The 17,499-nt window shown below is 36.5% G+C and overlaps 1 protein-coding gene across 1 annotated transcript in view; it reads right to left on the bottom strand.

The window, feature by feature from the left end:
- HMCN1 (hemicentin 1) overlaps nt 1-17,499 on the bottom strand; it is a 470,019-nt gene that overhangs the window by 352,435 nt on the left and 100,085 nt on the right. The window contains 1 exon segment of the mRNA XM_030936855.1: nt 5,233-5,303. Coding sequence (XP_030792715.1) covers nt 5,233-5,303 — 71 coding nt within the window.

Here is a 17,499-nt window from a genome sequence, read left to right as displayed (position 1 = left end):
ACTTCAAACTGAATTCACCTCTCTTGTTTTCAAAACCAATTTAAATATGAAAGGAATATTTTTAAAAGTTTTTTTTTAAAGTTCAAGTTAGTTTAATAGGATAACAATACTTGTTGCTCTTGATATCAGTGATTTTGAGGGAGTTACTAAAAATGGTAGAAAGGGAGTTAACTGAGGAAAGGTTTGAAAAATCATACATAAAACAAAATTTTGTATCTCATACTAAAATTTGATGAAATTTGTGAGGTTTCTCAAACTGATTAATGAAATAATAAAGTATTCTATAAGTAAACACTGAACAAAATATAACCTTTAGGGTAGTGTTAAGTGATGATGTAGACTACACTTTTCATATTTAACCTTTAAATTTTTTGTCACTGATTTAAGACCGAATAATTCACTAAAAACTTTGAAAGCAAAAACACTTCCATGGTATTCCCAATGCCTGTAACAATGCCTAATGTTGAATGAAGGGAAAAAGTAAATATTTGATTTTTTCCCTTGCTGGTTGTTCTAATTAAGCATCCTTTTGGATCCTATGAAAGTGCAAAAAAGGGGAAAAAAATAAAAAAGAAAATCTCATAAGATACAACCTGTCCAGGGGAAACCTAGAGAGAAATAGACCCCAGCTTTTTATTGCATGGGAGAAAGAAAGAAAAAATATTTTTTTGAACGGAGGTAAAATTACATAATCTTACAGAGCGTCTGTATCATATTCAATTCCAGAGGATGGAGGGAGACCTCTGGAGAGGGAGTCATGCAGTATGAGTCAGGAATCAGGATCCTTCACCCTGGAGTCAAACAGAGCAAGGAGGATCAGGGCACTCCCTATAGATCCTTCAGAACAAAAGAAGGGGAGAGGCAGATAATCAGGAAGCCTGTACCAGGTCTCATTGACAATGTAGGTATTTTCATTCTGGCCAGATTTTCAAGAATATAGTCTAGTTGTATTCTTACAGAGGAAAAAAATGAATATAGTAAATGCCTTTCTAACATTCTATCTGTTAGAAATCCCCATTACTTGGCCCTTCTGATTCTCTATAATGTAATAAAAACTGATAGGTTTTTGGGGTATTTTCTGTACCATCAAGTAAAGTTTAAATAATATTTGATACAGTTTTACTGTTCAATGTACATTTTTAAAAGAAGCTACCTCAAATGGCACTCATTTATTCAACAGCTACTAAAAGTTTACTGCAGATACTGGTTTATCTTCCAGATGAAGCACAGGCTAACATGAGCTACAGGGCTTTTATCATCAGGAACTCAGTGCAATAAGGGTACATGAAAGCATTTAAACAACCAGAACAATGCAATTTCTAATTTCCAAGATCCATGAATATAATATAAATTTCTATGGAAATTTTTTTCAGAGAATTTGGACACCCAAAGTGGCAAAGAATTTTCTACATTGAGGGAGAGAAAAGTAAATAGTAAATAAGTAGCAAAATAATGACTGAAAAAATGCCATGGTATAAGAGAAAGGAAATGGAAGACTGTTGGTGAAAAAAAGGTCAAAAAAAAATTCAGTAAAAGAGAAAAATAGTCAAGAGATAATTATATAAATCAACTTACATGTTCATCAAATACAATTCAGTTTAGTATATAATTTACAAATGGAGACATGCACAAAATAGAATCACCCTTGAATACACATTTGGAATGCCAAACTTCCAGTTTCATACCCTATGCCTCAATTATGCTTATTACTATGTGCAGATCCGAATCAAGTCATTTATCCAACAGTGAATCCATGAAAGTATTATACTTCAAACTCTGATTTGGACTCTGTTAATCTGTATATTCTGGTATATTCATTCATTCATTCATTTATTAAAAAGTGAACAGGTTCTATATGCCAGTCCTATTACTGGGGTATTTAATAAGCTAAATTATACACAGTCCTTCAATGTGAACTCCCAACTGCTTTATGACAGAGAAAGGTAGTGAGAAATGACACAGCTGAGAAAATAGGGCAAGATTCTCTGAGGAAGTGGTATTATTTAAGACAAGACTTTGAATACAGGATTTTAAACTAGGTTAAGGGAGTGTGGAAATGAGGGCAGACTGAAGGACAGGAACTTTCTGTGCAAGAACAGCATGTGAAAAATGCCCTGAGGAGATGGGTGAGGATACAGATATGGGGAGGCTCTGTGCAAGGCCCCTGCAGCACAGTACAGAGCCTGGGAGAAACAGTGGCACCAGATGGGAATGAAAGGTAGGAAGGTCTCAGGTCACTCAGAACCCAGAACCATAGGAAGAATTTGATGAGGTGGGGGTAAAGAGTCAAGTAGATATGGTACAAGGCAGAAACTTTCAGAGCTGTATTCTGAGATCCCTTTGTCTGCAGAGTAGAGAAGCTAGGCCTGGAAAATAGAAGCAAGAATAAATGCAAGAAAATCCCTTAGAAGCTTTTCTGCATTAGTTTAGACTAAAGATATGGTAATTGGGACTCAGATGGTGTCAAAAGAAATGGAGAGGAGCCAATTGATTTAAAAGGTATTTAGAAAGTTACAAACAACACTTAATAACAGTTGGACCGACTATAAGGGGTAAAAGTGCAGGGTGTATTAAGGAAGAATCCAGATATTTGGCTGGGTAACCAGAATAATGTAACATCACTCACAAAGGTAACAAAGAGGAGACAAAAGCCAAGGATTAAGCACCAAATTTAGGGTACTGGAAAAATAACATTCATGAATTTCATTTTAGAAGGCCATTGTGACATCCAAGAGACTGAAAAGAGGGTCTGTTCCTCAGGAAAGAGGTCAAGGCTAAAGCATATTTACATGGTATGGATGACTTTACCTAAGGAGAGGATAGAAAATGAGGAAACAGAAAGGAGCTAGTTTCAAAACCTTGAGGAACACCAATATTCAATGGCCAAGTGGAAGGAAATGAAGTTTCCTAAGAAGTTGAGTAGGAAAAATGAGATTAAAAAATGAAACATGGATGAGGGAATGAAGTATGTCAAGCAGCAGGGAGAGTCCAATGTTGTCAAACACTACAGAGATGTCTATCCATTATGATGAGTACTGGAACATTTCCATTGCATTTAGCAAAATGGATATCACTGGTCACTAGCTAATGATACTTTGATACAGTGGGAGGAATGGGAACTAGATTGAAATAGATGGAAGAGTGAATGGCAGAGATGGGAGTAAGGAAATGATAGCAGTGAACATAGACAATGTGGTTGGCATTGAAGGAATTGAGAGAATAGAAATTATTCATAAGAGGACTTGAGAAAAATACAGAAATTTTTTGTTGTTTATTTCGTTTTGCTTTGCACGGTTTTGTTTGTTGGGATTTGTGTGTATGTTTTTTGAGACTTGAACATATATATTTAAAAGTCAATGGAAACTCCTTTTTGGCTTTCTTTTGGAGACAGGGTCTCACTCTGTCACTCACACTGTAGTGCAACGGTATGATAATAGCTCATTGTAGCCTCAAACTTCGGAGCTCAAGTGATCCTCCACCCTCACCTTTTCAAGTAGCTGGGACTACAGGCATGCACCACCATGCCTGGCTGATTTTTTTTTTTTTTTTTTTTTTTAGAGACAGGGTCTCACTATGTGCCCAGGCTGGTCTCAAACTCCTGGCCTCAAATGATCCTTCTACCTTTGCCTCCCAAACCAGCACTGGGATTACAGGCATGAGCTACTGTGCCCAGCCTCAATGGGAACTCTTTAACAGTTGAAAGAAACAGTTTGATAGCGTTAAAATCCCAAGAAAGTCAAGGAATTTAGATCAAGTGAATAAGGATAGGATAGGTGCTGGATGGAAATGGTTATATGTTACATACGAGGAAGCAGAGGGCTTCCTTTGTTTGTGACTATGTGTGAAAACGAGGTCACTCTCTCAGAGTAGATCATCTGCTGAAATAACCAGTAGTAAAAGGGTGGTGAGATAAAGGTTAAAGGAGAGTGAATAAGATTTGCAATTGTCATTGAGAAGAAAGGCAGACTTTATTGATCAAAGAAACATAGTAACATCATGGGAGTATTAAGAGTCCATTTGAGTTAGGTGGCTATGAATTCATCAGAGAATCAGAGCGTCATGTTGTGAAACTTCAACAACATTTCGCCATTTGTGGACAAGCATGAACAATGCAGACAGTTGAGGTCATTCAGGAATGAGATTATGCCTTTTGAATAAAAAGGCAATGGATAAAGGAGAAAAAGCAGTGTTTTAAATGATTAAAAAAACTCTGAGCTAGATTAGAAGAAGTGAAAAAATAAGAAATCTGATGGCCTGGGAGACAGTGTAGGGGTCAGTGGGCTGGAGTGCTTGCTGAGGGTAAGGGAGTGGTTATAGTGTAAAAAGTTGCACCAACCCGCTCAGTGCACAGGTAATTGTTGATACAGATGTCTGAATTATCTGAGACAGGAAACATGATAACAAGATCTAGGGGATGTTTGGATGTTTGTGGAAATAGATGACTAAAACAGAGTAAGGAAAAGGTCATCGAAGATAACTAGTAGCTCAAGGAACTGAAAAGGGACCATTCTGACTAGGTCATTCTCATAAATGTTGAAGTCACTCAGAATAATGGCACCCCTGGAGAGAAAAGGCAGCCAATGAGGCAGGTACCAATATCTGAAATGAATGATGGAGAGTGGCCAAAAAGTCTGAGGATAACAGGGGCAGAGACCACAGAAGGTAGTATAGTGAAACAGCCTCAGAGAAGCACATTTTTTTAATCAATAAATTCAGCACCAAAAGAAGATGCATAGCAGCTTTACCTCTAAGTTCTGTTTTCAGGATAACATTTAAACCAATGTGATCCATCTTCTCTAATAACCAAGTTATGTGTGCAAACATTTCATATGGCTGACTTATAGCAGCACAGAATATCAAAATTACCTTAGTTATGTCATTAATTTTGTGGGAAAATAATTTTTAACTGTTCCTTATATTTCTAAGCAAAAGGACTTATCTAGACCAGGGGTCAGCAACCTTTTTCCTTAAAGGGACCAGTCTGCCACAATTACTCAACTCTGCCGTGACAGTGTAAACCAGCCATAGGGAGTAACTAACTCATGATATTTCAAATCCCATCTGTCCTATTTCTGTATCTATTGTTCAGTTCATTCTGGACTCAGGTGGAGGGCTGGGGGGTGTGGCAATTATGGGGTCCCTTATTTCTTTTAGATTTAAAAAATAAAGATAATCAGCCAAAGGTTTGTGATTTTCCATTCCCCTAAGAGAACACTGAAAGCAAGCACTCACCTGAACATATAGTTCTCTGAGTTCATATTGAAATTTCTTGGGATCTGTGGTAATTGTTACTGGGCCAATTTCTGTGAAGATAAAAATGACATAGGTCAATAAATAATAATCAATAGCATTAAAGACTTTATTGTATTTATGGATGGCTTTTCACTGTGCACTACATGGTTACTTATTAATGAGAAATAGTAAAATACCAAATACTCTTTCTCAATTTGTAGCTACCAGAGAATAACTTATAATTTACTATAAAGTATGCATATCTAAAAGGGTGAATTTTTAACCATAGGAAATGCAAGGAGGAGTAAAATAGTCACAGGACAAAGAATCAGGAGAGCACAGTTCCAGTTCTTTCTTACTCTCACCAGTCAGTAAATATTTATTAAGCACCACTTTGTTGTTAGAATTTAGATGAATCACTTATTCATCCATAATTCAGTTTCCCTAACTTTAAAGTGTAAATTTGTTTGCAACCTTTCTGTAAGTCTTACCTCATTCAAAATAAAAAGTTTGGTGCTAAACGAAAAAAAAGAAAAAAGTGAACATTCACTGCCTATCCCATAGGTTTTTAAGAATTTGGAGATGTGGCCAGATGCGGTGGCTCACACCTGTAATCTCAGCACTTTGGAGTTCAAGGCGGGCAGATCATTTGAGGTCAGGAATTTGAGACCAGCCTGACCAACATGGTGAAACCCCGTCTCTACTAAAAAATACAAAAAAATTAGCCGGGCATTGTAGCACATGTCTATAGTCCCAGCTATTAGGGAGTGGAGGTTGCAGTGAGCCGAGTTCATGCCACTGCAGTCCAGCCTGGGAGACAGTGAAACTCCGTCAAGAAAAGAAAGGAAAAGAAAAGAAAACAAAACAAAAGAGAAGAGAAGAAAAGAGAAGAGAAAGGAAAAGAGAAGAGAAAAGAAAGGAAAAGAGAAGAAAAAAGAAAAGAGAAAGAAAGAGGATTTGGAGATGCGTAGTTGCAAGCACATTAACAGTGCAGGAAATAGTCCCTATAACTTTTTTCCTCAAGGCTGGGGTGGCTGAACCTGGGTATCACCATTCTCCTGAGCTGGCTTTGACCATAACTACCTTCAGGGCTGTGGCCATCCTCACAACTGCCCAGATGCACTACACAAAACCACTTCTTCTAACAGGAAAGTGTGGGGCCACTGCCTTCCTTGGAGAGCCAACACTTAGATCGTAAGTCAGGTGAATAGAAGGATCCCAGATATCATGGGTTAACTTGGAAATCTGTACATACATATATATTTGTATTTTTGGTTGGGTCCAGCATGTCTAAAGTAAACATTTCAATCCTGAGCTTATTCTCTTTAAAAAATAAATCAATTCTTAACATAGATAAACTAAAAGTGGCCATTTATGGGTATCAATTACTTTCCCCAGAGAGAATCCATGTATTTAAGTCATGGTATTAAAATTCATCTGGGTACCATGTGCTTAGATATATCATCTTAAATTCTCAGGGTGGATGAAAAGCTTCCTATCTTATATAATGAAGGTATAGACTCATTCGAAACTATAATGTGCAACTACAATGCAAAATTATAAAGATACTTAACATTTAGCTTTTACAAAATGTTTTCTAGCTTTAAAGGCATACTGCTCAAAAAAGAGCTTATAACTCCAAAGAACAATACTTAATTAGCCAAACCTTCCATAACAAGCTACATATGGTACAAAAAGAGACTGTAGTATTTTAAAAGTAAATGAGACAAATTGGAAGGGAGGTATAATTTGTCTGCCATAACCCATGTAATTTTTCTTAGAAATAACAGGAAAAAATGCCTCAGTCCTTCACTATAGATTAGACACTTTGCATTTTGCAAAAGGAGTGGAGAAACAATTGGAGAAACTGTGAAAATGCAAACATCTGCATTCCATACAAAGCAGAACCATCATTAACCATGTCCCAAGTATATGGAAAATGGGAGAAGCCTACTCCCTCAAGACTAAACAAAGGCATACTTTGCAAAGGAATGCAAAACAGCAAAGAATATGCCAGGCAGTTACACTCTGACATATAAATTGTCAGTAGCATTGTCAAGCCAAGCTTCTATATTCCCGCGTTGCATAATACTGAAATAATCTAAGAATTTAAAATTCAAGAAGTAGAAAGAAATACAAAGAATACTAGAAAAAAACAATTATATAATAATAAAGAGGTAAACATGCAAGGACATTCCCTATAATAATAAAAAATATCTGAATGTATGCCTGCTCTTCAAGAGTGGGGATCAAGGGATGCTATTAAAATAAGAGGACCAATTAGCCTTCATTTTAGTTAACCAGAGACTCTCAAATATCCACCTGTTTTCAACAAAGATAGGAAACCTTTCTTAAAGTTCACTATATTTTTGCAAGCCATACTGGACAGCTGAGATAAATCTTTATCAGTTATGAAACATACTCAGGAGAGGTAACAGCTTGCTGAGCTGTCCTATCCCTCCAGCTGTAAGCATCCTTTCCAATTCATTTTAATTAAATGATATGACTATTTGGCAAAATCAGCCCTCCTCCGTTTCAGAACTTGCTTCCATTCCAGTCTTTCTTTTCACATAACAGAGCCCTGTGCCAGCTGTGTCATTAGCAATTTCCTCTTTTCTTCCTTTTCACTCATGCTGGTTTCATCCCCTGCCAAGCCTTTGATGACATTCAGCAGGTACAACTTTGTCCTCTCTTCCTGCCTGAACATGGTCCTCCAGTGCTTATAGAATTAAATGGGAACTCTCAAAGGTAATCTAGGCCCTCACTACAAACTTCAAACTTTGAAGCTATTGCACTTCCTTACCATTTCCATCACTGACCCCTTGTCTTTCTCCTGCCCATGTACCTGTCAAGTCTATAAGGCCTGATTTAAACCTTATCTTTTTTAATATTTTGCCTTTTCTCTAATTTGCTTTACTGTCGTCCTGATAACATTGTTATAACAGAAAGTGGAAAGAATAGAGCTGCATATTTAACAAAATGCAGAGATCATTTCTATGTTATTCCGTTTATTTTATCTAGTTGTTTACAAAGAAAACTCACACATAAAAATGAAAATAACCATCAATCTCAAATATAAGTATAGAGCTAGAAAGGGCATTAAAGATTGTTTGGTTCAATCCCCTTATCCTACAGACAAGAAAACTTGAGGTCCAGAGACAATGAAAATGAAAAACTTTGGTAGTGAAGAAAGAGGTGAAGATATCTGATAACATATTTTATGTTGAGTGACTTATGCAGCTTGCTAACTTTCCCTGTTTTCCAACATCTCCATTCTGTGAATTATATCAAGACTAACATCCTTCTCCTTTCCTCTGGACTATGGGCAGGATGAGCTTCTTCGGAGTCCAGAATTTTAATATGATGCACACAGTACCCAGCATTCTTTGTTGTCACATGCCTATATATTTTTTACTTTATTTGTTGTTGTTGTTGTTGTTGTTGTTGTTGTTGTTGTTGTTGTTGTTATTGTTGTTGTTTTAAGACAGGGTCTTGCTCTGTCACCCAGGCTGGAGTGCAGTGGCACTGTCACAGCTTACTGCAGCCTTGCCCTCCCAAGGATCAAGTGATCCTCCTGCTTCAGCCTCCCAAGTAGCTGGGACCACAGGTATGAGCTACCATGCCCAGCCAATTTTTTTATTTTTTGTTGAGACAGGGTCTCATTATGTTGCCCAAGCTGGAGTGCAATGGCATGATCACAGCTCACTGCAGCCTTGACCTCCCAAAGCTCAAGCAATCCTCCTGCCTCAGCCTCCCAAGTAGCTGCGACCACAGGTATGAGTCACCATGCCTGGCTAATTTTTTCATATTTTTTGGAGACAGGGTCTCACTATATTGCCCAGGCTGGCTGGGTGAATATTTTTTTAATAGACTGAATATCCCTCTTGCCTTGTAAATACTATAATCAACCACACTAAGCAACTTCGCTAGAAAATTGCCTCTCAAATCTATTTAACAAAAAGATGTTGAACACCTACTGTTTGCAGTTGCCACTGGTAACAAAGATGAATGAACATGAACCCTGTCCTCAAAGTCTCACCAGTCTAGTGAGATAAAAATGTAGATACGTAATTATAGTATGATGTAGTAAGCGCAGAAATAAAAGTGTGGAAAAGGTAGTGTAAAAGCACTAATTGATAGAGACTTTTTTTTTCCAGAAAGAACCAAGGGAGATTTCAAAAAGGATGTGAAAGTTCTGGATTTCAAATTAGTTAAAACAAAAGTTATTTATTCATACTGATTTCTTTTTAAGTTCTATACATCAAGTTCACAAGGTATTCACATCTTGTATCAATTAAGTTATTACATATCACTATCTATATTTGCAATAACTTGTATAATTCACAATACTCTATAACACATGCTGACTCACTTTAAGTCTTATAACAACCTCATAGAGTAGGTAGGATATAAGTATATAGACAATAGAAGCTTAAGTGATTAGCCAAAGTGGCCCAGCCTCTTTAAGGGCTACCACAATACCAAGTGCCAGCGACATGATAGCCAGCATCTACCATGTGATACTATTGATTGCCTGATTGCTTTATTCATACCTCACTTGACTGTCAGCACCTTGAGGGGATTAACTGCCTCAGTATACATTCAGATTTCCAATAAGTGCTTGAATATAGGAGGAAGGAGGAGAAGGACAATAAAAAGAATAAAGATTAAACTTAGGCCTTCAGATTCTTTATTTCTTGCTTTATCACTACATCATGGAGCCTCAATGCTATAGCTAAAGACCATGCTAAAGATCAGTGAGGACACTGATTAATCAACTGAAAAAAAGTTCAGTTTCCTATGTAACCAGAATGGTTTATTCTTTAGTTTAATCAAGTAAAGTTGATACAGAAAACTGATACAATTTTTCACATATAACTTATTTTTTAAAAAACGGTAGGCACCATGTATTATACAAAAATAAACAATTTTTTTGTGCTTCAGAGACCATTTTTTATTTTTAAAAACATAATGTCTGAAACTCTAAGGAAGTCTTTTCTCTTTTCAGTAATTTTATTATTTCCCATTTCCTAAGGATTTATCAGATGGGTTGGATTTATTTCCAGCATCTCGGCTATTGTTCTCTTAATCTGAGTTGCTGGGTTGTACTTAAGAAAATAATGGAAAGAAATTCACAATGTAATATTTTCTTTCACTGCTTCATTTGGCAAGATCAATATCCAGCCTCTCACTTCCTTTTTCCTTTCCACTAACAGATTTCTGCTACTTGTAGTTTTTCTTTACTTAAAGTGGTTCCTTGATAATGAGAGGAATATTTACTGCTGCCTTCTGGGGTCTAAACACTGCCTAGATATAATTTAATAGCCATTTTCCCAATTTCTTTGTTTTTTTAAAAAAATATATATTGTTCTTAACTTTATATTGATAGTTATACATGAATAACTATATGAAAAGCTAAAACAAGAACCCCTGAGCTGCATTATAAACTAATCAATATTTTCAAGGCATTATAGAAGAAGCTAAGAAATATATAAATCAGAGGATCTGCCACAATTGAAATACAGTTAAAAACTTTTAAAACAGCAAGCTATGGTAAGTTAAAAGAAAGCTAAACCAGCATCTGAGAAGAGCCAAGTAGTACAGATACAAGAAGACAGTAAATTTTCTGTATCCAAAGAGGATAGTGAGATCCATGAGTCATAGGAAAATACACCATGAAGGCATCCAGGAAGAGACAGGGTATGAGTTGGGATATGAAGGGAACACCAAATTAATAGAGGGTGACAAAAGAACAAAGAAATCCTAGGCATTGGGAAGTGGCCTCCTTAAAATGCCATTCATGAGCTGAAAGTCAACCTGTCCCTCCCACTTTCCAAAAATTCTACTCTTAGTCACTTTATATAAGACAAATCAATTATAATGTCCTTTATGTGCAAAGATGTTAGTATAAATATACATATTCAAAGCATTGGGGATGTTTTCTGAATTAAAAAATTAATAAATTATGTTTTCTGCTTTAGGATACTGCAAAAAATCAGATTATTATATCTACTCTTACTGTTTTCAATTTATCTACAATACATGTGTTCCATATTTCTCCATCCTTACTCAATTATAATGTTGCTGTCCAGCACCATTTTTAAATGATCTGCATCTAATCGACAAATGCAGAACTGTTTCCTGACTTTGAGCTGAGCTAATGCCAAGTATATTTCAGGATTCGTTTAGTTGAGTACATTCCTATTCATATTAGAACAGGTAATTTTCAGGACCACTTAAAGGCCCTTATGATTGTTTTGACAATAAAATGATGTATTTTGTGTATTTTATAAAATCAGTGAATTCATGCACAGCATATTATCTAACATGGCTTAAATAGTATTCTGTTCCACTTCCAAAGAGATTATCCACTTAACAATAAGGGGTATGATAACCTTAAATATATGCATTGAACAAAACTGCACATAGTATATGTATAATGCGTGGATCATTTCGCTTTATGGACTGCTGAATGAGATGAGGAAAAAATTGTTAACATAAATTCAGCAATGTTACACAGATGTTTAGAAAAAGAAGCAAAGAAGAACTCCTTAATAATGAACACAAGGCTTTGAGGTATATAGAGTAGGATGTTATTGCTTAGATGACTTTGGCCAGAGCAGCAGAAAGCCCTCTTGCAAAAAATCATGGGATTTTTATGGCCAACAAAGTTCAGACTCTCAGTTTTACATGTAATCCTAAATGTAAGATGACATTTTTAACATTAAAATACATCTATGCACTGATAAGGCATAATCAGAGATACAAGAGAACATATATTTTAAGTCATGCTATTTAACAAGATTTCATTAACAAGCTTTCCAATGTTATCAAGCTTCCCAATGTTTCCAATGTTTTGTACGCTGAAAGCAAACAAAAAGAAAATAAATATCATCTTCAAGAATATTTTTGAATTGAAATAATTCTTATTGGGATATGTGTTTTAAATTTTAGGATAAGAATACCGTAATTCATTTCAAAGTTTTAATTGCTCTTAGGCAATTCCTTAACATTAATATTCTTCCAAATAAATCTAATCATTAGTTAGGGATAAAGAAAGTAAAAAATTACGAAGGGAGAGGTAAAATGTTGATGAAGAAGAAAAAAGTCTGTTTGCAAGTCCTTAGAAAGGAATCATTAATATTGTTGAAATTTCCACATGTTGGGAGAATAGACCTAACTTCAGCTTTGATTGTTTCCACAACAACCAAACAAATGTATGCAGCACTTTGACTGTGTTTTCAGAGAAAACAAAACCATATTTATGAAGCAAACATTTTATTCACAAAAATAGGGGAATCAGAGACATTGCTAAAAGTATGATAGATGTCTGGGTGTATATGTGTATTCCCTAAATACTTGCTTCAATTCATTCAACTAACAGGCAGTATACACACTTAGCAGAGTTCAAATTGTCAGAAGAAAGTATAAGCAAACAAATACACTTAAAGAAAGGAGTCTCGATTATAAAAGTCAGAAATATCTGGGTGTGTCTTACAAATTTAAGAACCAGCTGCATGGATTTATGGCAAGGTCCTGCTTTCAACAGGGCTTCACCTTGGGGTCTAATGCTTTGCAGTCACTGTAGGGAATTTTTTTTTTCTTTTGGATTTGTGTTTTGTAAGTGAAGTTCAATGGGATGATTGACCTTGGCTCACGGATGATCCCACCTCCCACCATCACAAGATTCTCTGCTACCTGCTCTCCCACTCCTAGATGCCCAGGCCCTACTCAGTAGCCCTATTTCTGTTCCTACAGGCTGTCACCTTCTGCCCCAATAGGAACCTGTATATGGGAACAGAAAAGATTGGGGGGTGTAATGCCCAGCACCATCTTTGAGTGGGGCATGGAGGTGGCAAACCCCTCTCCAGGCTAGTAGCACCATAACACACTAGTAGAAGCCAGAGGCCAAGTCTCAGTGGGGCAAGCTTTTCATTCACTTACAATCCAGCTACCAAGCACACCTCAGTGCTGAGGCTTAAAGATCCCTGGGGGTCGCCTGTCTGTCAAGAGTTGGGGTGGCTGGCCCATGGAAAGAGGGGATGTCTGCTTCAAATGGATCTGTAAAGAGCACAGAGCCTGGGGCTTGTGCTGGTGGGAAGGGGAAACTGGCAACCCAGGCTGCCTAGAGATGAAGCACAGCCTATATCATGAGGAAGAACCTTCTGGTGCCCACATGGGTCTGCATTTGCCTAAGAACTGTCCAGATGCCCAGGGACCTCCCTCTCAGGCTCCAGGCCTAGAGGATCTTCTCTTCTAGGTGCCAGCTCTCTGAAGTCTGGCTTAACTTACTAGCAAGAGTTTTACTATCCCTCATTGTGTGCAACGCTAGTTTTAAAATGCAAATAACAGAGCATTTGACTGGTATGTAGATTCACTCAAATTATATAATTCCTGTTTCCTGGCTGATCCCAGATGGTGCCTACAGCTGGCCAGGAAAGACAAATACAAACCAGATTAAGAATACTGAAAGAGGAACCATTTACCGTATTATCCTAACAATAGTATGTTGTTCCAAGTTTATCATGACATTGGGTTAAATAGTACTCTCTACTGAAAAATCTGGTTTTTTTTTTTAATGAAGAGAGAAAAACCATGTTTATATAAAAGAATATATATCAGATCTATACAAAAATAACATTCTACCTTTCATAGCAATATAAGAGATCACAAAGGAAAATACTGACAGATATAAATATAGCAAAAACAATAAAAATTAAAATCTGAAATATATAAAACCAGATTCAGCAGCATTTTTATGAACAATTAAAATAGATTAAAACCTATGATATCTGAAGAGATTATTCAACTTCATAAGAAAAAAATAAAATACCAACATTACATGAAAGGAAAATTCTTAAAAAAGCAAAAAAGCAACAGGAGCAAGGTCACATTTAGTCATAGTGAAAGAGATGCAAACTTCAGCAAATTTGAAGAAAGAAAACTTTTTTGAAAGATTATTAATCAAACTAGTGTCATGATAAACCTGGAATATTTGTAGTGTTGGTAAGATTGTGAATGGTTACAACATCTGTGAAATGTACTACAGTTACATGTATTACAAGTCTTCAAAGTATTTTGTGATACACATATGTTCATCACAGCACTATTCACAATTGCCAAGACATGAAATCAACCTAAATGCCCATCAACAGTAGACTGGATAAAGAAAATGTGAGAGATACACACACACACCATGGAACATACACCATAGAATACCATGCAATCATAAAAAAAGGACAAGATCATGTCTTTTATAGCAACATGGATGGAGCTAGAGGCCATTATCCTAAGCAAACTAACAAAGAAACAGAAACCAAGTACTAAATGCTCTCACTTACAAGTGGGAGCTAAACATTGAATACATATGGACACCAAGAAGGTAAGAATAGATACCAGGTCTACTTGAAGGCGGAGGGTGGGAAGAGGGTGAGGACTGAAAAAAGACCTATTGGGTACTATGCGTATCACCTGGGTGATGAAATAATCTGTACACCCACTACATGCCATTTACGTAAAAACAAACCTGCACATGTACCCCTGAACCTAAAATAAAGGTCTAAATAAAAGTATCTTATGATAAAGTCATTTCGCTCTTTGTTATAAATCACTGGAAATAAAATGACACGGACATTTTCAGAATATCAATAAAGTCAAAATGGAGAAATGATTAAAAACATATAATTCTTTAAATAATATTAGGCATCAATTACATTATTATTCAATGGAGAAAAATAAGCCAATGTTTACTATATAATAAATAAAAAGGCAAAACACAGAATTGTAGATATACTTTAATTGCAATTATTTGCAAAGACACATGTAGGATAAGTGCTGAAAGGTAACACCAGAGTAAAAATTAATGTTTGAAACTAACAGAATGAGTATTTTTTATTTTTCAAAATTTTCAACTTATTGTACTGTTATATAATCTTTTTTTTTTTTTTTTTTTTTTTTTTTTGAGACGGAGTCTCACTCTGTCGCCCAGGCTGGAAGTGCAGTGGCCGGGTCTCAGCTCACTGCAAGCTCCGCCTCCCGGGTTTACGCCATTCTCCTGCCTCAGCCTCCTGAGTAGCTGGGACTACAGGCGACCGCCACCTTGCCCGGCTAGTTTTTTGTATTTTTTAGTAGAGACGGGGTTTCACCGTGTTAGCCAGGATGGTCTCGATCTCCTGACCTCGTGATCCACCCGTCTCGGCCTCCCAAAGTGCTGGGATTACAGGTTTGAGCCACCGCGCCTGGCCTCTACTGTTATATAATCTAAGAAAAAAAAGGAATTTCACCTAATTACATACAAGCTTGATGTGTTCATGAATTTTGGCTGTGTGGTTATTAATTTGTTTATAATGGTCACTGGAAAAAAAGTGCAGAAGTATTTCTGAGCATTAGGCAAGATAACAAGGAAAGCATTAATTTAAGACATTATCTGTTAATATTGTGAGATGAAATATTTTAAGTATTTCGAGTCTAATCAAAACAGTCATTGTCTGGATATGGTATTCTTTTTCAATCCTCTCACTTCAAGCTTTCATCTCTTTCAAGTGCACAAGTCTTGGCAATGTCATCTTCCTACTGTTAGTTTTTATTGAATATACAAGAATTCCTTTCCATTGAATGAAATGAAACACTGTTCAGACTTCTAACACTGAAATCCACCACAGCCAAATTTTGGTTCTTTTTTTCTGTGTATTATTTATATTTACTCTATATACTGTTGCAATTATATATGCCTATACACATACAAATATCTGTCTTGCTTTTTTCTCTTCATGGAATAAATATTTAAAATATGAAATATCCAATATAACTGTAAATACTGAAAATAACACTGCATCATCAGTGTAAATGCTCATTTTACATTTAAATACTTCTAACATGAACAAGTTCAGAGTCTCCACTTTAGTTGGTAACTAAAAGCATCTTAGATTTAGAAATTATCCTAGTCTCTTTAAGGTCAATGAACTTAATTATTTTGTTTCAGTTTGAATCTTCTCCAAAGGCATTTCAGCCCAAGACAGAACACATACATTATGCTTATACATAATAATAGGAAAGCATCCACATTTGAGCCATCCCACTCCCTCCCCTTACAAGTCACCAATGCACTGAGGCAACTGCAGAGAGAGGCAAGTGTCTCCACACAAATACCAATGAGCAGTGGCACATATCCAAAACTTTCCAAAAACTATAGAAGAGAAACAAGAGACATTCTGTGGCATTCTCTGGTATCACTGTGATCAGTGCACCCATACCAACCGATATCACACACAGGGTTTTAATACCTCTGGCTCCCAATTCCCATGCTTCTCCTCTTCACTCTGAAGCACATTCTTGTTAACTGATTATATCAATTCTTCTCTTTAAAACTTGTACTCTAAAAGGCAGAGATTGTTTCTTTGTTGTATGATCTGTACTCAAACCAAACTGCAATAATTGACCTGTGTTTTACAGACATCCATTCATAACAACTAGCAGACACTGAAAGGGAGATGAAAATACTACTGTCAAGTTATGTTATCTGTCACTGTTCCCAAAGTAATCTAGAAAAATGCCCATCTCTACATTTTTTAAATATTTTTTCTATATAAGAGGCTGTTTTCCCCATTTACTTATCACATCTTACTTCAAGATTCAACTTGGGTCTCAATTTGTTTTGGAAAGCCTCCTGAATGTCTCACTCTTCTGAATTAGAGCTCACTCAACTAATTTCTCTTAAGGATATGTCTTATCTGCCTGTTTAGTATTTATCAAACGTGGTAAGCATCCTCTAAAATGGCCTCCAATTATCCCCACATCCTGGTATTCATACCCTTGTGTAATCCTCTCCCCTTGGGTATAGGCTGGACCTAGTGCCCTGCTTCTAAAAAAAGGATAGGGCAAAGATGATGAGATGTCACTACCAAGATTAAATTATAAAGAGACCATAGTTTCTGTCTTGCATGCCCTCTCTTGCTCTCTGATGAAAATCAGTCATGTGAACCAGCCATGGGAGCTACTCTGTTACCCTATGGAGACCCATATAACAAGAAACAGAGGGCAGCCAATATGTACCTGAGGCCCTCAGTCCAATAGCTCAAGAGGAACTCAATCCTGCCAACAACCATGTGAGTAACTTGGAAGTGGATCCTTTTTCAGCCAAGTTTTGCAAGGATCACAAGGTCCAATCAGTATCTTAATTATAGACTTGTAAGAGACTCTGAGCCAGAGGACCCAGCTCAGTAGTGCTAGGGCTCCTGGCCCACAAAAACTGGCAAATAATAAATGTCT

Source organism: Rhinopithecus roxellana, chromosome 8 (assembly GCF_007565055.1).
Source record: "Rhinopithecus roxellana isolate Shanxi Qingling chromosome 8, ASM756505v1, whole genome shotgun sequence".
NCBI classification, from domain to species: Eukaryota; Metazoa; Chordata; class Mammalia; order Primates; family Cercopithecidae; genus Rhinopithecus; species Rhinopithecus roxellana.
Note: the sequence above shows the minus strand (reverse complement) of the source record. Positions and strands in the feature narration are given on the sequence as shown.